Source organism: Vulpes vulpes, chromosome 15 (genome assembly GCF_048418805.1).
Source record: "Vulpes vulpes isolate BD-2025 chromosome 15, VulVul3, whole genome shotgun sequence".
Classification (NCBI taxonomy): Eukaryota; Metazoa; Chordata; class Mammalia; order Carnivora; family Canidae; genus Vulpes; species Vulpes vulpes.
In genome coordinates this window covers 8,999,382-9,019,998 of record NC_132794.1, presented here as the reverse complement: position 1 = coordinate 9,019,998, position 20,617 = coordinate 8,999,382, and the positions used below count along the sequence as shown (strand labels likewise).

Sequence of the window (20,617 nt, the reverse complement as noted above, 5' to 3'; positions counted from 1 at the left end):
AATTTTAGGTCAAAGAATGCTAAGGCCTTCCCAGATTGTTTTGTTTTTTTGCAACTGCTTGGAAACGCATCTTGAAATTGCAACATCATTGGAATCTCTCTAAAGCATTGCTTGTAACTTTCTGTTATGATGGAAATACTGTAGATCTGCACTGTCCAATACAGTGGCCACTAACACGTGACTCCTGAGCACTTGAAATATGGCCAATGCAACTAAACACTGAATTTTAAATTGTGTTATTTCAATTAAATTTACATTTAAATAGCCACTTGTGGCTGTGGCTCCCATATGGGGACAGTACACAAATGAGATTCGCTTTTATAATCCCCTATTCCTCTGTTGTAAGTTGGAAATAAGAAGAAAAATCAATTTCCCAAAAATGAACTAATTTACAAACTTTGTGTGAGGACCCATTCCCTCACTTTAAAGTGTGGAAAATAGGGGGATCTCCGCGTGGCTCAGAGGTTCAGTGCCTGCCTTCCGCCCAGGGCATGATCCCGGGATCGAGTCCCTCATCCCTGTATGGAGCCTGCTTCTCCCTCTGCCTGTGTCTCTCATGAATAAATAAATAAAATCTTTTAAAAATAATAAAAAATAATAAAATGTGGAAAATAAGATGCATCCTGACGAGTTAGTGTGAGCAAGGGCTTCAAAAACCTCCCTCCCACCTGTACACTGCAGTACCTGGATACAAGTAACCTGATGCCCCTGCAAGAGGCCACCCTGTGACATTTCAGTGAACTCTCCGCATTATGTAAAAACCAACCAAGGATTAGCCACTAGGTTTGCTTTCACATACTTAGGGAAGAAAACAACACACTCAATCCCTTGCCATGTTACTCCCGGCTTATTCCACAACTAGAGTTCCCAAGACTTTAGTTCAAGAGATTTTTTAATTTTTATTTATTTATTTTTTTTCAGGGGCACCTGGGTGGCTGAGTTGGTTCTGCGCCTGCCTTCCACTCGGGTCATGATCTCAAGGTCCTAGGATCAAGCCCCACGTTAGGCTCCCTGCTCTGCAGGGAGGGAGCCTGCTTCCCCCTCTCCTTCTGTTGCTCCCCTTGCTTCTGCGCTCTCACGATCACTGTCAAATAAATAAAATCTGTTTTATTTTATTCTTTTTTTTTTAATAAAATCTGTTTTAAAAGGGAGTTTAAAAAAAAAAAAAAAAAAACACCGGAAAGCAAAACCTCTGCAAACACCCCACTTCTTCGTCTGCACACGCCAACAGTTTAATAGTTGCGTAAATACGAGGGAAAAAAATCACCGAGAGCCAAGGATAAAAGCTCCGTTTCGACATGCTGAGCGTCAATATTGGAGGACCGGGCAGCCGCAAGGTCAGGCCAGGCCACACCCCCCCGGGTGCCGCGGACCGGCCCAGGGCCCGGGACGACGTCCTCGGGAAGCCACGCCCAGGCCACGCCCCCTAAGACACGCCCCCCCATAAGCCACGCCCCCGAGCCGCGCCCGCCCTGCGCCTGCGTAGAAAGGGCGAGGCGCGGCGCGGAGCAAACGCCCGTTGCAAGTGCGCCCTGGCCGCAGCCATGTCGGCAGCCTCCCGCGTGGCGCTGGTGACCGGGGCCAACAAGGGCATCGGCTTCGCCATCACGCGCGAGCTGTGCCGGCAGTTCTCGGGGGACGTGGTGCTCACGGCGCGGGACGAGGCGCGGGGCCGGGCGGCCGTGCAGCAGCTGCAGGCCGAGGGCCTGAGCCCGCGCTTCCACCTGCTGGACATCGACGACCTGCAGAGCATCCGCGCCCTGCGCGACTTCCTGCGCAAGGAGTACGGGGGCCTCGACGTGCTGGTCAACAACGCGGGCATCGCCTTCAAGAGTAAGGGGATGGGAGCTGGGGGGGAGGTGCCCCGGGCCCCTCCAGCCCGCGTGGGCTGCATCTGTCGAGGAACCCCTGGGGTCAGGCCCGCAGCGCCCCGGCATCCTAAATGGCTCCCTAATGTAGGACAAGGGGTGGAGGCCCAGGGGAGGGGCTGGAGCCGAGCCCGGCCGCGGTTGCGGTGCTTTCCAACCAGAGTGACCCTTGTGATTCCTCTGATTCCTCGGGACACTTTTTCCAGATTATCAGAGTTTCTCTGGCATTGGACTTTAGGGCAGTTGGGTGGATTTTTATTGGTTTTGTAATAAGCAAGACAATTGCACACGTTGGTTGACAAGACCTCCCCTGTGAGCACCACCCTTCACCCCGCCTCCGCCAACGGGCCCTCTTGTAACACCACGTAGTATCTCATAAGAGAATTGTGACTGATGCCAGTTTTACACAAAAGTCACTAGATTTCACATGCACCTTTATACTATGTATGGTTCTCTGGAATTTTACCAAATGGACGCTAGTAATGCTATTTTCTTTCTCTCCTCCCCCCACCAACCCCCCCGCACCCCCAAGCTAATGATCCCACGCCGTTTCACGTTCAAGCAGAGGTGACCATGAAAACAAACTTCTTTGGAACCCGAGATGTGTGCACAGAACTGCTGCCTCTTATGAAACCCCAAGGTGAGCCTGATGAGGGGGCCAAGCTGTGGTGTTTCTAGCAGGATCTGACCCCTGCCTCTCTGGTCTCATCTACATGCCTTGGCCCCTTTCCCTGCTCAGAGCCACACTGGCCTCCTTGCTGTGCCTCCCCCGGGACTCTGTTGCTCTGTTCACGACTCTTAGAATTACCTGTGAGTCAGCCGTGCCCTGTGTCCTGCTTTCATCTGCGGCTCTGTCTTAACCTTCGTGTCTTCCTTCAGAACTCTTTTCAGAGAGGCCATTTATTGGCTCCATGCCACTCACAGATGCAGTTGACTGAGAATTCCTTTCTGGACCCTTTCTTCACCCTCTCCTCTCTCTGAGCGATTTTATTCAGACCAGTGGACTCCACTACACAAACTTTTCTGGCCCCTCTAAAATATATCACCTGCCTAGAACATTTCCAGAGCTCCAGACACACATGGTTCTCTTCCTGTCTCTCCTCCTCACCATGCCCTCCCACGGCCTGTCCGGCTGGGTACAGACCCCTCCCCATGGCCTCCAGGAGACCTGCACACTCACATGTGGCCATAGCTGCTGATGGCCAGTGGTGTGTGTCCAGCAGATGGGGCAGGTATACTGCCCCGCCAGGCTGTTGCCACCCTCTGCAGGCCAGCCTGGGAGCTGCCATGGTAAAGCCAAGGCCACCAGGATGTGAGACCTGCCATCCTGGAGCTCGCCAATTCCACCCCAGTTACCCATGTCCGGCCTTCCTGCCTATGTTTGGATTCTTTTCCATGACCATATGGACAACTACATATATTTTCTCTACCTTGTGATTTTCTTAGTGACATTTTCTTTTCTCTAGCTTCCTTTTTCTAAGAATACAGCATACAGTAGTACATAGATGACATGTGAGTTCATCAACTCTTTCTGTCAGCATTTAAGCCTTCTGGTAAAAATCAAGCTATTAGTAAAGTGTTGGGGGAATCAAAAGATACATGTGGATTTTCTACTGCATGGGGTCAGTGCTCCTAACCCCCGTGTTATTCAAGGTTCACCTGCTTTAGGAAGCAGGAATACAGTGGTAGTTAGGAGTGCTGCAAGGGCATGTGCTCAGGAAAAGGCTATTAGAGAGCAAAAACAGAATTAAAGTAACAAAATTATTGATTGGCTATAACACCAAGCCTGCTTGCCTGTTTGGGATCAGTGGTCCTGTAGCTTCAGTTTTGTAACTGTGAGGCATTTACAAGCTTAGATTTTGCTTTGCTACACAGGCCACCTTGTTATTAGAGCCACGCCAGTCAGATGGCTTCTTGTTTCATTCATTTAACACTATAGAAATACGCTGATGGCTAGCTAAATCCACTTCATCAGGCTAGTCATTTTCCATCAGGACTACATCCTGAGGAGGCTTGACTCAGTCTTCCATCAATATCACTATCAACATGAGATTCATGGATAAATGCTGGTTGAATTTGTCTCATTAGCCTGGTGTGCCTCATTACAGTGGCATATCTAACCTGAAAACAAGAATCAGGAGATGCTGGCACATATCTAGAGTCCCACTCAGTGACTAGCAGTATGTTCTGTTCATCACCATATCACATGGCCATATCTCCCATAGTGGTGCCACTCAAGTGCTCAGGCTTATGTTCAGCCTGGTCAGGTCCCAAAAACACAAGTGCGCTTGGCAACATGTAGGCTTCACCCTTTTGGGCATCTGGTATAATTGAGCTAAGAGATGTTATCCTCTCCTCAGAGCAGTGAGTTTCTCGAGGCACCTGTGTATTGTTGGATGCCTCTTATTGCAAGACCCATTATTCGTGCCTTTACCCTCATTCCTCCCCCTCCTTGTTATCCCCATTTACCTTGAAGGAGACATAAAGGTCAACATCTGTGCTGGTCCCGATGACCTGCAATGATACTACTCAACTACTCAATCTAGTGCCTTCCCTCCTGCCCACTCCCATTCCTATAGGTCAGGGCTGCATAGGTCTAGACAAGTGGGCTGGCACAACCACTGTGCAATACAGCTATGTTGACTGTCAGTCCAGTTTTGCCAGACAGGGGAAGGCACCGTCCACTCCATTATGTCCTTAGAAATTCTGACATCAAGATTTAAAGCTATAGTTACACAGTTTCTTGCTTAGACATTATCCTTGCTTCTTATTTCCACAGTTGCAGCCCTGGTCCCAGGACCATGGTGTGAGCAGGAAGCAGAGGAAGTTTAGCTGGTGTGGGGAAGAATTGTAAGGTCAAGACAGCATCCTCCCAAACCCCCTCTTCCCCACATTCCCCAGTGAAGCAGAAGAATCTGCCCAGTGGAGAAAGTCCCTTGCCCCCCACCCATGTTGAGTGTGAATACATGCTCATGAATGTGTCAAGCCCTACATACTTTTCATCTGGTGTTCGAGACAAGCAAGGATTGAGATGCCTGTTCCAGTTCTCTATGGGACCACTCCATGCAGAGGAAAATGTGTTGCTTGGCCTGCAGAAATGTACCTCGTTAGGCTAAATTGTCACACTATCTTCTGTTCTCATCTTCCTATACTGCTTGAACATTGGCATCTTCCTCTAAGTTTACTCAAAGTTTGGTCCAGAAATGGGGTCTTTACTTGTCTGGATCCATTTGGAACCTCCAGGGCTACTACCTTCCATGCAACTTGACAGCCATGTGCTTGGCCGCCCCTTTGGGAAATCACCCCCATAACCGTCTCCAGTCTTTGTCTCTTTTGCTGAGAAGTACAAGAGTCCTTCACATGTGTTTGACTCACAGGGTGTAAGAGTCTAAGTCAACAATAACCCCAGCTCTGCATTGCTGCCATGGCCCCATTTCCACTCACCTCAGGGACAGTAGGGCCATGTCATACAACCACACCAGGATATCCACTTGCTGGTTCCAGTCCCACTTCAATCCTGAAAGTGGTTCTTCTGCTGGGTGTTGACATGTCCTACTTTAATCTATCCCTTAAATTGCCATAGTGGACTCCACAGGGCCACTATGCCCTATACGGAAGTCCTTCAGTCCTCCGGCTTTCCAGTGCCTCTCATCATGTCTGTATTCTCAGGCCATAACATACTCCCAAGTTCATAAAATCCCTATCATAGACAAATCACCATACAAGCCATGCAACCCTGTTAATTTGTTTCTACCATCCTTGAACAGTAAAGCAGCCTTCCAAACCAGATGGAACTGCCCACCTTAAACCAATCAGCTCTCTGATGGTCAGTAGAGGCCTGTTTGTAGAGCACTCCCCCAGTGACCATAAGATCCTCAGTAGGTCCCAAAAGCAGCCTTAGGGAGAAGGAGGTAATCCCTCTTGAATACAATGAGTGTCTAACTCTCTCCTTAGCAGGTTCTTGTATAAACCATTTCCATTTTCCTATGGAACATCTCAGGGCCCACCTTGTAGAATGTTGGTAGACATCATCAGATACCTTAAGGGTGTAACAAGTTTCAAGACCTTATCATACCCTTCACTCATACAGGCAGTCTTTATTATGCCCTTGTAAACTAAAAAGATCTCAAGAGGAAATTTTCTAGAACAAAATCTGAGTAAAATTGGTATCCATCAATCTTGTGCCTTTCTATGTAACATTTTGCCTTGTATTTTAGGCAGAGTGGTGAATGTGTCTAGCATGGTGAGTGTCCGAGCCCTTAAAAGCTGCAGCCCAGAACTACAGCAGAAGTTTAGAAGTGAGGCCATCACAGAGGAGGAGTTGGTGGGGCTCATGAACAAGTTCGTGGAAGACACAAAGAAAGGCGTGCACAGAAATGAGGGCTGGCCTGATAATGCCTATGGAGTGACAAAAATCGGTGTCACTGTCCTGTCCAGAATCCATGCCAGGAAGCTGAGTGAGCAGAGGAGAGATGACAAGATCCTCCTGAATGCCTGCTGCCCTGGGTGGGTGAGAACAGACATGGCAGGACCTAAAGCCCCTAAGAGCCCAGAAGAAGGAGCAGAGACCCCTGTCTACTTGGCCCTTTTGCCCTCAGATGCTGAGGGGCCTCATGGAGAGTTTCTTATGGAGAAAAAAGTTGAACAATGGTGAGCTTAATTTAGGCCTTCATCCACGGAACCCTTTAGGATAACCCCCTCCTTTGACCAAAAGGATTCTTCCATTTTCAATAATAAGCCTTTCCACAGCAACAACAACAACAAAAAGAACAGAAAAGAAAGAAAAAGAAAATGTATAACATATCCCTATTAAGCATGGAGTTGGAATAGGCTACTAATTGTGTGAAGGTGTTTTTGATTTCTTCTGTAATACAGGGACAGAAAACATGAAATCATGAACCTAGAGATGAATAAATATTCATTTATAAATGCCTCTTTGCAGCCTCTATATGGTGAACCAGCTGAGAAATCTGCTACACCTAAGATATCAAGAGATCTTGATCATGAGATCAAGAGAAGTTAGAATTTCACTCAAGGGTAAGCAAACATTATGCAGAGGGGCAGGGAGTAATATGTTTATCTTTGCAGGCCACACACTCCTCCCTGTTGCATTTACTCAGATCTGCTGCCGTAGCATGAAAGTAACCACAGACAGTATGCAAACCAATGAGCATGGTTGTGTGTGGCATGCAGCCTATTTTACCAGCTTCTAGAAGAGCATGGACAACACCATGAGGGGAAGACATCCCCTGTGGTCTCTGAATATCAGACTCATTGGGAAAATAACGATCGCCAAGTGTGAAATGGCAGTGGCCATGTAAGATACATCTATTGGACAATTTGAGACCATGGGGAAGATTGAGTAAAGATTGGGTTCCGATAACAAGTCCCCGGGAGTGGGGCCCAAGACACCGGTGTGACCAAAGATTCTTACTGTCCCATCTAAGCCCTTGGTATCCCTGTGGGGCTGACTGAACATCCCCCACATGCTTCCCTTCACAAGAGCATGAATGTTGCAAAGATGCCTGTACTCTACTGATTACTCTTTACTCTTCACAGGGATTTTCAGGCTTACCCAAACCATAGGTGATACACCCTGAAAGCAAGGTTAGGGTCCTTATGTTAAAAGTATTTCACTTTTTCACATCAAAAGAACTGAAAAATTACCATTATTTTTCATTTGTAAATGGACATATGAGGAATATTAATGTATAGGAAAAAAACATAGTATCCTACTACCAATTTCCAAAAATAACTGGTGCCACAAAGGTCTTTCCTTCTTTATACCTTAACATTGAATTATATAGAACACTTTTTAATTGTGACCTTAAACAAAAAATAGGCACTTTAGGGAAATGGAGTTATGTAACCATTAAACATCTAATCGATATACCTTGGCCCATAGATTCATAGACATCCTGTCCCACTTGAGGACCCCTGGAATCACCCAGAAGGGGAACCGTGCCCACACCCAAGTATGAGCACGGGACCCAATCCTCTTTCGCCCTCCTAAGTTTCTCCTGAGAAAGTAAGGGTTCGGGTCCTCAGAAGCACTTCCCCTGTGCCAGCAATTTCACTGCATCTTAGAAGAACCCAAAGATTCCCATTCTACAGAGGGAGGACTCTTCCCAAGAAAATATCCAATACTCCTTTTTTTTTTTTCTGTTGAGGTTTTCCCAAAATTTAGTTCAACTACCATGATTCTCTAGCTCCCTATACTCCATCACGAACCACCTTTCTTTTGGGGAACATGTCAGTCCAACCTGAACCATATCTGGGTTCAGAAAAGTGACCCTAAGAGGGCAGAGTCCTGTTTGTGTTCAGGGTTCACAGGAGACATACCTTGTACAGGTCATTAGGAAATCTGGAACATTTGGCTCCTCCTTTGATGGAGGGACTGAAGCTCCTCTAGGAGCCTACTGCTTGATAACAGACACATTTCTACTGGCATCTCTTGACTGTGGCCAAGGCTCTGGAACACCACCTCCCTCAGCGTGGCCAAAGCATCATTCACCACACAGGCTGGTGCTTGCACTCCATGCAACCATGTTGTCATACCCCATGAGGCGGTAGTGACTGGAGCTACAAGAGCCTTGACTTCGCCATCTCAAGGGACCTGTGCCGGAATTTCCCTGGGGACATGGTGCTCACTGTGAGAGACGAGGCACAGGGACAGGCAGCCAGGCAGCATCTCAAAGCTGAGGGCCTGAGCCTGCACTTCCACCTGCTGACCATTGACAACCTGCAGAGCATCCACACCCTGCGTGACTTCCTATGGGAGGAGTTTGGAGGCCTGGATGTACTGGTCAACAATGCAGGCATCACCTTCAAGTGTAAGAACATGGGAACACTTAGGGCAGGGGATCTCTGTTAGGGAACCACACAGAGTGGGTTGGGGATGATGCCTGAGCCACTACTATGGGGTCTAGAAGGGCTTCCCTGGGGAAGGAGGTCAGACTGCAGGCACAGAGAGACAGAAGCTTCTGCGGGGTAAGTCTTATAGCCACAGTGCCTTGGTATCCCCATGGAAAAATAAGGGACCTGACCTAGTTATTTGGGTGGTGTTGTTTTTTTTTTTTTTTTTCTCAGTTTGGATCTGAGCCATTTGGTGAATACTTAACCTATTTTGTAAGAAACAACAAATTGCAAACAGAGGTAAACAGAAATCCCATTGTGCACACGTCCCTAGCCTCCCCAAATGATGCCAGCTTACACAGCTACACGGCATCAGCACAACCGATAAACCACCTTGAGACCATACAGTCCACTAACCCAGACGTTGCTGAGATTTCAATAGAATGAACATGAAAACTAAAAGAAGGTATTTGTCATATCCTGGAGTCCTCTCAGATGGCTACTACTTATTAATCTTCTCTGCTTCTCCCCTAATAGGTCATGATCCCACACCCCTACATAGTCAAACAGAAGTGACCCTGAAGACAAACTTCTTTGGCACCCGAGATATATGCACAGAACTGCTGCCTCTACTGAAACCCCAAGTGAGCCTGATGAAGGGCCCAAGCTGTGCTGTTTCTGGCATGATCTGGCCTCTGCCTCTCTGGCCTCATTCAGAAGACCCTGGCCCTGCTCAGCCAGGGCCTGGCCTCCTTGCGGTACCTCCCCCAGGAGAGGTGTCCTCAGGACTCTGACACACTTGCCCTGCAGTCAGCAGTGTCCTCTATCCCTCTACTCTTCCGCTAGAGGCACTGACTGTCCTATCCTTCAAGTCTTCATTCAAAACTCTCCTCAGAGAAGCCCTTTGCTTCCTCCATGCCCCTCACAATGCACTTCCCTGGGATTCCTCTCTGGACCCTTTCTTCTCCCTCTCCCTCTCTCTGACAGATTTTATTCAGACCAATGGACTCTGCTATCCAAATGTCTCTGTCCCCCGCCAACATCTGTCACCTGCCTAGAACACTCCCAGAGCTCCACACACACATACTTCCAAGCCCAAATCCTGCCCCTCCAGCCCTCAACTCTCCCTCATTTAAACATCTACATTATCACAGCACTTATCATTTTCAAAAAAACATCCTGCTCACATAGCCCACAATCCACCAATCATGAATAATGTGGTCACTGTGCCCAGCTCCTGATTATCAGGGACCAGGTCTTAAGAGTGGTCCTATGGGTTTTGTCCTCTGCATTTTTCTGCAGGCCTCTCCTCCATCCCAGTTCTACAACAGATACTCAGCTATCATTTCTGGATCATTCCAAATTTCCTAAGAGACCCTACTTCTGAGTCTTTTATTCTGAGGTCATTCTCTGTACCTTCTGGGTGCTCACTGTCTCCCAAAATTTCTTCAGGAGCAAAGCCCAAGCTCTGAGCATCATTTGTAGGGATCTGTGTCATCAGACCTGCCAAAGACCAGGCCCATGGATTCCCCTTCACTTTCTGCAATGCTCTGCACAAGACAGACTGCCATCATTCCGTGGTTGTAAACTACTGTAATCCTTACCCCATGTGAATGTGATGGGGGAGCCACCACCCATGTACTACACTAATTAAGATAAGCTGATACTTTTAGAATGATTAGGATGTCTCCCTTGAAAAGAGTACATGCAGGTACATTAGACTCCCCGTTCTGCCCCCAATTCCTCTTCTGTCCTGGAAAGTTCTCGTACTTCTTTCTACACTCCCTTCACTGGCATGTGGCAGGGCAGCTCTCAGAGGTCACCTGTCTCCTTTACTCACCACAAACCTTGAAGGTGGGATGAATTTACTTGTGCCACCCCCACACATCATACAGGCGTTCCCCCTTAGAAGGCAAAATGACTTCTGGCTGAGTTTGGATCTCACTTACCTCAACAGTGTTGGCTATTGCTGCCTTGTTGGCCTTGGACCAGAATGAGGAGTGAGTGCTCTCCTGGATTTGCTAAGGCAGGTTCTAATCAAACTCTACAGATCTTGCCTCGGGGAAACTAGACTGCATGGACATGGACAGGCAAGCTCTATTCTCCTTGTGAAAGTAGGGTTTTCTTGCCTATTGCAAGAGGAGAGTTCTTCCCTTATTTGGGGGGATGGCAGCCACAGTGTTTCCTGTGACCAAGACTTTACCCTCTTTGGAGATCCCATTTGAGAGAAATCTTAGCTAGGATAACCAAAAGCAAATATTGTCCCTCCTCTCCCATATTGCAGAAACTAGGATACAAAGAACAGTCTTGAATGACTTCACCAGATCTCTGTGGTTACAGAACAAATTCCAAGGACCGGTTTCTGCTCTATTGGCTCTGTTTTTTTGGCGTGAAAGAGGAAACTAAAGAGAATTGTGACATTAAAGACATTGAGGAATAGGAGGTGCTGTTATTTCATATTTTTAATCCTTTCTTCAAAAAGAGTTTTACAGAAATAATTTAGCCATTAAAAAAAGATAAGAATCTACCCAACCAGGTGGCCACCACCGATCTTAACCAGGCAATCGGTATCTAGGCCATGAACATCCCTTCCCACATCCATTGCTTTTCCCTCCCATTCCCTTGAATTCATATTCCTTTGAATCATTTGAATGATCCTCTCTTTAAAGTGCTAAACTTCTATTCTTCTTTTTTTCTCTTTTAATCGATATGTACTTATTTTTAAAAAATGTTAAGGTATACCCATGTTGAAGGAAGTGAACAAAAGTTTGAAATTTGAAAACTCCTGTTCATCAGATATTAGCTAAAGTATTAGGAGAAAATACAGACTTGTAAGGCTATCCTTACAAAGGAAACCTTATCAAAAGGATTCATAATCTTCATTTGAGAAGATCTAGTATAAAAGGTAACTCTCTCTCTCTCTCACTCTTACACACACACACACACACACACACACACACACACACACACTGACATACTGTTTTCCTTGAAAGGATTGGTGGCTAGATGGAATATTTATATATTATCCCCATTCAGAAATGGAAGAATAATGGCTCTCAAGGACACAAGCAGAACTGATTGCAGACTGATGTCATGTGGCATCCTAACTAATGATTCTTCAAACTACACAAGCACCGCAAATATTTGCCACTGGAGCACCTTTCCATAATGAAGCCTTATCCAATAATGCAAAACAAACAGAAAATCAAAGGACTCTGCTGATTGGGACCAAGGTCTTCCTCACTGCAGGCCCTCAGGCACCTCATGGAAAGCCACTGGAGGCACATTTAAAACCCTGAAGTTTCCGTGAAAAATCCCTTATCACTCCAGACACTTAATACTGCTAACCTTGATATGAAAGAAGATGAATCCTCAAGGGAAAATGATGAATGTTGAATCATAAAAGGTCATGGGAATTGGCTGTGGACTTAATGCCCCTTGAATAGGCTTGAATATCAAGGAATACACTTGAAGTGGTGACCCCAGAGGAGAGGATGTCTAAACCGTGTTACACACTACGTCACATACACTGTCACACACTCATACAGTCACACTCACATTCACATACAGTCCCTGTCTCTCACACACTCACCCACATCTCACACACTCAAATGCACTCACATACCCTTTGCACAAGGACTTTGGGATGGCCCATACACTTCCTAGCCCATATGCCTGCCATGTGTATTCCAGTTCAGAGTCACTAAAATGACCCTTGAAAGCCACGAATACACTTGAAGACAAAAATGTTTACATCAGAGTCTTTGCTATAGAAGCTCCACAAGTTCCTGCACCTGTGTTTCCTGTCCTGAGCTGTCAGACCACAAGGATCCACAGTATCACTCAGTTCCTACGAGGAGCCACCAAGTGGCCACCCTGCCCCCTTGGGGATGTGGTCAGTGGGTGGACAGGCCTGGGGAACAGGGACTAGCAGAGGCACCCACATCTAGCAATTTACCTTCAAAAACATTCTACTGCCCGTCAGACTTCATTACACAGGTCAGTATTTTCACAGCTAATCCTAGACCCCCTGAGATAGACAACACAGAATAGAAAAGATGTCATCACTTCCTTACAAACAGCCTACGGAAATTTAGTAGAGTTTCTCCTTCTGCTGTCAATGCTACAGTTATGTAAGAAAATGGTCCTCAGCCCCTGTGAGTAAAGACGGCTGCCTTTCTGGTATACCAGTTACCCCGTGTGGCTTCCTCGGGCTTTGTCATCCCTTTGTCCTCCCCTTTATTGCACACACTTCTATGTTTTGCAATTTTGAATCATGAATATGTATTATTTCAATTGTGAAAAAGGCAGGTAATATTTTTTTAAAATAAATTCTTTGAGGATTTTATCTATTTGAGAGAGAGTTACAAAGTGAGGGAGAGAGAGAGACAGAGAGAAAGAAAGAAAGCATGAGTGAACACAGGAGCAGGAGCAGGGGGAAGGGCATAGGGAGAGAGAAGAGTAGACTCCCTGCTGAGCAGGGACCCCCCCCCCATGCAGGGCTTAAGCCCAGGAGCCCAGGATCATGACCTGAGCTGAAGGTAGAAGCTTCACTTACTAAGCCACCCAGATGCCCCTGAAGGAAATTTAACTCTTTATAAGTAATATATATTTGAGAAGTACTCACTAAACTTTTTAAAAATTTATTTCACATTAGTGTAGAATTGGTTTCAGGGATAGGATTCCATGTTTCATCAGTTACATATAACAACCAGGGCTCTTCCCAACAATTGCCCTCCTTAATGCCCATCCCTCATTGAGCCCACCTTCCACCTCCCTGCCCTCCAGCAACCCTCAGTTTGTTTCTACAATTAACGGTCTCTTATGCTCTGCCTCCCTCTCTTTTTTCATCATATTTTATTTTTCCTTTCCTTCCCCTATGTTCATATGTGTCTTAAATTCCACATAGTGAAATCATACGGTATTTGTATTTCTCTGGCTGACTCATTTGGTTTAGCATAATACACTCTAGCTCCATCCATGTTGTTGCAAATGGCAAGTTTCCATTCCTTTTGATAACTGAGTAATATTCCATTATATATGTATATATATCACATTCTCTTTATCCATGCATCAATTGATAGACACTTGGGCTGTGTCAATAATTTTGCTATTGTTAACAGTGCTACTCTAAGCATTTGGATACATGTGCCCCTTTGAATCACTATGCCTGTATCCTTTGGATCAATACCTAGTAGCGCTATTGCTGGTTCATAAGGTGGCCCTATTGTTAACATTTTAATGAACCTCCATACTGTTTCCTAGAGTGTCTGCACCAGTTTGCATTCCCAGCAGCAGTGCAAAAGAGGTCACGCCCCCTCCCCATCAATGACAACATCTGTGGTCTTATGAGTGGTTAATTTTAGAATTCCATACAGATATGAGGTGGTATCTCATTGTGGTTTTGATTTATATTTCACTGATGATGAGTGATGTTGAATATCTTTTCGTGTATCTATTAGCCATCTGGATATCTTCTCTGGAATGTCATCTATTCACATCTCTGCCCATTTGTATGAACATATGTATTTTTTGTGTGTGGAGTTTAATAAGGTCTCTCTAGATTTTAGATACTAATCCTTTATCAGATATGTCATTTGCACATATCTTTCCCTGCCCCGTCATTGCCTTTTAGGTTTTTTTTTTTAAGATTTTATTTATTTATTCCTGAGAGACACAGAGAGAGGCAAAGACACAGGCAGATGAAGAAGCAGGCTCCATGTAAGGAGCACAATGTGGGACTTGATCCCAGGACCCCAGGATCGGGCCCTGGGCGGGAGGCATGGGCTAACCCACTGAGCCACCCAGGGATCCCTCCTTTTAGTTTTTTTTATTGTTTCCTTTGATGTGTGAAAGTTTTATCTTGATGAGGTTCCATAAGGTCATGTTTGCTTTTGTTTCCCCTGCCTCAGGAGATATATCCAGTAAGAGGTTGCTATGGCTCAGGTCAAAAAGGTTGCTGCCAACTTTCTCCTCTAGGATATGGAGGATTTCCAATATCAAATGAGGGTCTTTCATCCTTTTTTACTTTATTTTTGTGTATGGTGTAGGAAAGTGGTCCAGTTTCATTCTTCTGCATGTGGCTGTCCAGGTGTCCCAATACCATTTATTGAAGAAACTCCCTTATTTCCATTGGATATTCTTTCCTGTTTTGTTGAAGATTAGTTGACATACACTTGTGGATCCATTTCTGGGTTATCTTCTGTTCCATTGATCTATGTGTCCATTTTGTGCCAGTGCCATACTGCTGGATGACTACAGCTTTACAATATAGTTTGAAGTCCAGAATGGTGCTGCCTCCTGCTCTGATTTCCTTTTCAGCATTACTTTGGCTATTCGTGATGTTTTCTGGTTCCATGCAAATTTTAGGATGGTTTCTTCTAGCTCTATGAAAAAGCTGGTATTATTTTGATAGGGAAATCATTGAATATGTCGATTCCTTGGGTAGTGCAGACATTCTAACAATATATGTTCTTCCAAACCTTGAGCATGAGAGTTTTCCCATTTCTTTCTGTCTTCTTCAATTTCTTCCATAAGTATTCTCTAGCTTTCAGCGGTACTCACTAAAACATTTGACAAATAGTTTCCACTAACGTTACACTTAACATGTTATTGATGAAATAAAGTACTTGAGTAAAAGACCCCTTTCTAAAAGGTGTTCCTCTTAGAAGACTGACACATGAAGAACATAGTTTCTACAATTCATTTTAATTTCCTCTCAACTTAATTTTCTCTCAATTTCTCTCTATAAGAGTCAGAGTGCCATCCATGCATCGTCTCTTCCACTGAACTTTTTTTGGCTCTGCCATTCCTTAGTGGGAGGAAACTCAGATTTAAGTGGCAATGACTTTCATTCCAGGATATTTATATTAAGAAAAGAAAAGTTTCCTAATTTTCTTGATCTCCCACTGTAGGTGTGATCTCATGACCTTTCTATAAATGATAAAAAGACTCATTTAAATATAAAAATAGGGGTTCCTGGGTGGAACTGGCTCAGTCCATTAAGCCAGTCAATCCATTAAGTCAGTACATTACTGACTCTTGGTATCACCTGACTCAGGTCATGATCTCAGGGTTATGTGATGGAGCCCTGGGTCAGGCTCTGCAATCTGAGGGGAGTCTATTTGGGATTCTCTCTATTCCTCTCCCTCTTCTTTGGACACTCATATTTTCACATCTCCCACTTGCTAACGCCAGCTCATGAACTCTCACTCTCCCTAAAATAAATAAATTTTTAAATAAATAAATAAATGTAAAAATATGAGATTAATTACTTATAGATGTCTATTAAGTTCATTGTTTAAATACTACTTTTTCAGAAAAGAGTTAGTGAGAAATATGTCAGTGCTTTACACTTCTAACAGCTTTGTTGAGATACAATTCACCTATCGTACACTTCACCCATTTCAGGAATCCAAGTCAGTAGATTTTAGCAAATGGGCAGTGTAGTGGAACCATCACTGAGTCAAGATTAGCACATTGTCATCACCCCAACAGTTTCTGGACCCTTATCTATGAGCCCTCTGTTCCCCATACCCCCCTGCCCCAAGCAACCACCTATCTACTTTCTGTCCCTACTTTTTTTTCCCCTGGACATCCCATATATGGAGAATCATATAATGAGTGGTCTCTTGTGACTGGCTTCTTTATTTCAATGATATTATCAAGGTTTATCCATGGTGTAGCATGGACCTCATTTCTTTTTAGAGCATCTCTTTACAACATGTCACTTTTCCACTGCCTCTTTCCATGACCATACAGCCAGGCATTTTGTCACTGCTCTTGAGAGGATGAAATCCCAAACCTAGAAAAAACATCATGCAACTCAGCCCACTGAGGTGATTTGCTTTTAGTTGGCCACAGCAGAGTAAAAATCGACTTACCCAAATATAGTCTGTTCATCCTCAAAAGGCCATCTTTAAACTCAGAAGCTGATTGTGAGCTACTAAACACTTGTTCATAGAGCACTGCTCAAGTGACTATAATAAGGTCTCCAGGCAGTCCCAGAGGGGACCTATGAGGAAAACTGGCTCTCTACCCGTGACGGCAGGGAGTGCCTTCTTACACTGTACTTGCCATGTTCCTGTATAGGGCACTCTCTCTTCTTTGTGGAACATCTGGGCACTACTCAGTCCCTTTAGATCATTTCTGTCACATCATCTGAGACATTATGGGTAAAACAAGGTTCAAGACTGCAGCATGTCCTTGAGTCACAGAGGCAGTCTTCATTAACCCTCATAGCAATCTAGAAATTGTCTCCCAAATGGACAAAATACTAGCAATATTGGTATTCATCATTCTCATGCATGCCATTCTTTGTGACTCTTTGTGTTGTTTTTTTAGGCAGAGTGGTGAATGTGTTTAGCATAATGAGCTTTCTAGCCTTAAACAGTGCGGCCCTGATGCAGCAGAAGTTTACAAGTGAGGCCATCACAGAGGATACTACTTGAGGACATGGGGATGCTCATGGACAAGTTTGTGGAAGACATAAACAATGGAGTGCACAAGAAGGAGGGCTGGCCTGATATGAAACTAGTCACCTATGGAATATCAAAGATGAGTGTCACCATTTTTTCCAGAATCCATGCCAGGAAACTGAGTGAGCAGAGATGAGAAGATCCTCCTGAATGCCTGCTGCCCTGGATGAGTGAGAACAGACATGGGTGGAGCAGATGCCATCAAAAGCCCAGAAGATGGAGTAGAGACCCCTGTCTACTTAGCCCTTTTGCCCTCAGATGCTGAGGGGCCTCAAGGTGAGTTTCTTATGGAAAAGAAAGTTGAACAATGGGGACTCCCCTTTCAGTTCCCTTCATGGTTCCTTACTATAATCTCCTCATGACTGACCAAAAAGACTGCTATCCTGTCAACAATATTCTTATAAAAAAAAAATAAAAGTGGGTTGAGGGAATCACTATTGCTATTGAGGACTCACACTGAATTGCCTACTAATTCTGTGAAGTTTCTGTGATTTCTTCTGTGATATGGAAGAAAAAATGGAGTTGATGACAATAATAAATGAACATTACATGCGAATAAACAATTCTAAGTCAATGTATATGTGTGCAGATTGTTTCATGCCAACCAGCCCAAAACTCTAACAGACTCTGAACTAGGTCAAGAAAAGGGACAGTTAAACCCAAGGATTGGTAAACATTAGTGAAAGAGCCAGAAAATTAGTATTTGCTTATTTGCATGCCAGTGGTCTCTGTTGGACCTACTCAAATCTGCTGTTATAGCTGAACCTTACCATGGGTCATATATAAATCCCTGAATTGGGCTGGGTTTCCCTTGCCAGCATACTTTAGCAGCCTCTACTTTGACATGGACAACCCCATGAATGTTAGATATCTTCTCTGGACTCTATAAATATCAAATTCACTGGGTAAAAAAGCAATTGTCCAGTGTGAAATGGGAGTGGGTGCTTATGACACATCCATAAGACTATCTGAGACAGGGGCACCTGGGTGTTCAGTGGTTGCCTTTGGCTCAGGTCGTGATCCCTGGATCCTGGGATGTGGTCTTGCATCAGGTTCCCTGCAGAGAGCCTGCTTCTCCCTCTGCCTATGTCTCTCTCTCTCTCTCTATCTCTGTGTGTGTGTGTGTGTATGTGTGTGTGTGTAACTCATGAATAAATAAATAAAAATCTACCTTAAAAAAAACCAACACAAGACTACTTGAGACAAAGAGGAAAAGTGAATATGGATTGGTATCAATGGATATGAAAGAATTATTGTCAAATCTCCTCAAGGTGAATGTGTTACTCATGTACAGACAAAGGGTCACCGAGCGGTAACATGAACATGGTTCAGCAAAATACCGACAGAAGGTAAACACATACTAATAGTAAAGTTGTCATCATTGTGGAGCCTACCTTGGTGAATACATGAGTGTCCACGATACTTTTCTTTCCTCTTTCCTCTTTGAAAGCTCTCAACACAAACACCTGGGAAACAAAAGGCCCTGGCTCTGCCGCCTTACTGGATGACCTTAAGCAAAATCCTGCATGTTGCTGTATGTCAGTCTCCTCAAGTGTCCAATGGGGGAACCGTCATAGGATTCCTGTGAAGAGGAAGTGAACTCCTGCAGGGAGACAGGCTGAAAACAGTGATGGTGCTAAGTGTCCTCCACCATGAGTTCCTGTAGTGGGACCCGAGGTATCCACAGCCCCAAAGGGAAACTTCTGCCCTGCCCCAAACCTGGCTCCACATAGGCTCCATGAATGCCCACCACCTCCACACCCCCGGCCCCCTCCACCTCCACACAGAAGCATCCAGGTTGTACAGACTCCTCTCCTCTCATGACTATTTTCACTCTTCACCAGGGGTCTTCTGTCAGAAATGAAACCTGAAGGCCCATGCAAGAAAGGGTAGAGTCCATGCTTTAGAAGATTCTCCCTTTGAAGGGGCTATTAATTTTCTCTCTGTTATTTGGCTTTTCTCAACTAACCTATGAAGAGTTTCAATGTCTAGGACAAAGAAATACCATCTCTCCTTCTAGCTTGAACAGAAAGTCAGTATTGGAAAGATCTTTTATCCTTGATACTTTAAAAATAACACGTAATTAGGAGCACCTGGGAGTCTCAGTTGGTTAAGTGTCAGACCTTCATTTGAGCTAATTTCATGGTATGGGGATTCTAAAATCAAGCCGAGATGGCTCCAGCTCAGTGGAGAATCTGCTTGAGATTATCTCTCACCGAAGCTGAATGCCCCTTCCCAGGCCACATTCCTTTTGTCTCTGTCTCTTTCTAAATAAATAAATGAATAGATAAAATAATTTTTAAAAAATAGCACCCTGGAGCCCCCTGGGTGGCTCATATGTTGAGCCTCTGCATTCAGCTCAGGTCATGATCTCAGGGTCCTGGTACCAAGCCCAGCGTTGGTTTCCCTGCTATTTGGAGAGCCTGCTTCTCCCTCTACCTCTTTCCATCATCCTGCTCTCTCTCTCTCTCTCTTTCTCTCTCTCTCTCTTTCTCTCTCTCTCTCTCTCACTTTCAAATAAATAAAAGCTTGTTAAATAAATAGATAAAATTTTTAAAAGCACCTATTGTACATAACACTTTAAATGTATCCTTAAATGAAACCAAAAACTAAGCATTTTAACATACACTGGATAATGTAACCATCAAATGAAACATCCAATAGATACCTTCACCCACAGTGAGCTTCATAAACATCTGCTGCACTCGGGGACCCCTGGAATCACACAGAGGGGGAGAGCCCTGCCCACAGCCAAGTCTCAGCAAGGACCGAATCTCTACTTCTCCCTCTTGAGTTTCTTCAAAGAAAGTAAGAGGATCCGTGTCCTCAGAAGCACTTCCCCTGTGCCAGCAATTTTTTACTATTTTTAATTTTTATTTAAATACATGAGTTAAATTTCATTTGCCAACATATAATATAACACCAAGTACTCATCCCATAAACTGCCCTTCTCCAAACTTTTCTTTGTTTTTCAAAGTTAGGAGTCTTTCATGCATCATCCTCCTCTCCAATGGTTCCCCATTCAGTTTCCCTCCTTTCCCTTGCACTCCCTTTCACTATTTTTCATATTCCACATGAGTGACACCATATGAAGATGGTCTTCCTTCAACGGTTTATTTCACTCAGCATAATACCCTCCAGTTCCACCCAAGTTGAAGCAAATGATAGATATTTGTCATTTCTGATGGCTGAGTAATATTCCATTGTATACATAGACTATATCTTCCGGACTACTAGAATGTTGAACAGCAGTGGTGAGCATGGACTTCTCTGTCTTGTTCCTCATCTTAGGGTAAAGGATCTAGTTTTTCCCCATTGACAATATTTGCTGGGGGCTTTTCATTCATGGCTTTTATTATATTGTGAAATATTCCCTCATCCCTACACTTTGAAGAGTTTTAATCAGGAAGGGATGCT

At 44.6% G+C, this 20,617-nt stretch overlaps 2 protein-coding genes across 2 annotated transcripts; both read left to right on the top strand.

The window, feature by feature from the left end:
* Positions 1–1,474: 1,474 nt before the first annotated feature.
* On the top strand, positions 1,475–6,801 carry LOC112910259 (carbonyl reductase [NADPH] 1). Its single transcript, XM_025986479.2, has 3 exons — positions 1,475–1,833; positions 2,401–2,508; positions 6,086–6,801. Exons 1-3 carry the CDS (start codon positions 1,545–1,547, stop codon positions 6,520–6,522), a joined length of 834 nt encoding a protein of 277 aa, XP_025842264.1. The 5' UTR covers positions 1,475–1,544; the 3' UTR covers positions 6,523–6,801.
* Positions 6,802–6,947: 146 nt separating this feature from the next.
* Positions 6,948–17,774, top strand: LOC112910256 (carbonyl reductase [NADPH] 1-like). The gene is made up of 3 exons (XM_072740749.1): positions 6,948–8,701; positions 9,261–9,367; positions 17,303–17,774. The coding sequence occupies exons 1-3, from the start codon at positions 8,509–8,511 to the stop codon at positions 17,324–17,326; spliced, it is 324 nt and encodes a 107-aa protein (XP_072596850.1). The 5' UTR covers positions 6,948–8,508; the 3' UTR covers positions 17,327–17,774.
* The last annotated feature ends 2,843 nt before the right edge of the window (positions 17,775–20,617 follow it).

Excerpts from the sequence above, each read along its gene's own strand:
- LOC112910259 (XM_025986479.2), top strand. The coding sequence starts at position 1,545 with ATGTCGGCAGCCTCCCGCGTGGCGCTGGTGACCGGGGCCAACAAGGGC. Across the intron at positions 1,834-2,400 it reads CGCGGGCATCGCCTTCAAGA|CTAATGATCCCACGCCGTTT; the intron begins GTAAGGGGATGG and ends CGCACCCCCAAG. Across the intron at positions 2,509-6,085 it reads GCCTCTTATGAAACCCCAAG|GCAGAGTGGTGAATGTGTCT; the intron begins GTGAGCCTGATG and ends CTTGTATTTTAG.
- LOC112910256 (XM_072740749.1), top strand. The coding sequence starts at position 8,509 with ATGGTGCTCACTGTGAGAGACGAGGCACAGGGACAGGCAGCCAGGCAG. Across the intron at positions 8,702-9,260 it reads TGCAGGCATCACCTTCAAGT|GTCATGATCCCACACCCCTA; the intron begins GTAAGAACATGG and ends CTCCCCTAATAG. Across the intron at positions 9,368-17,302 it reads TGCCTCTACTGAAACCCCAA|AATCCATGCCAGGAAACTGA; the intron begins GTGAGCCTGATG and ends CATTTTTTCCAG.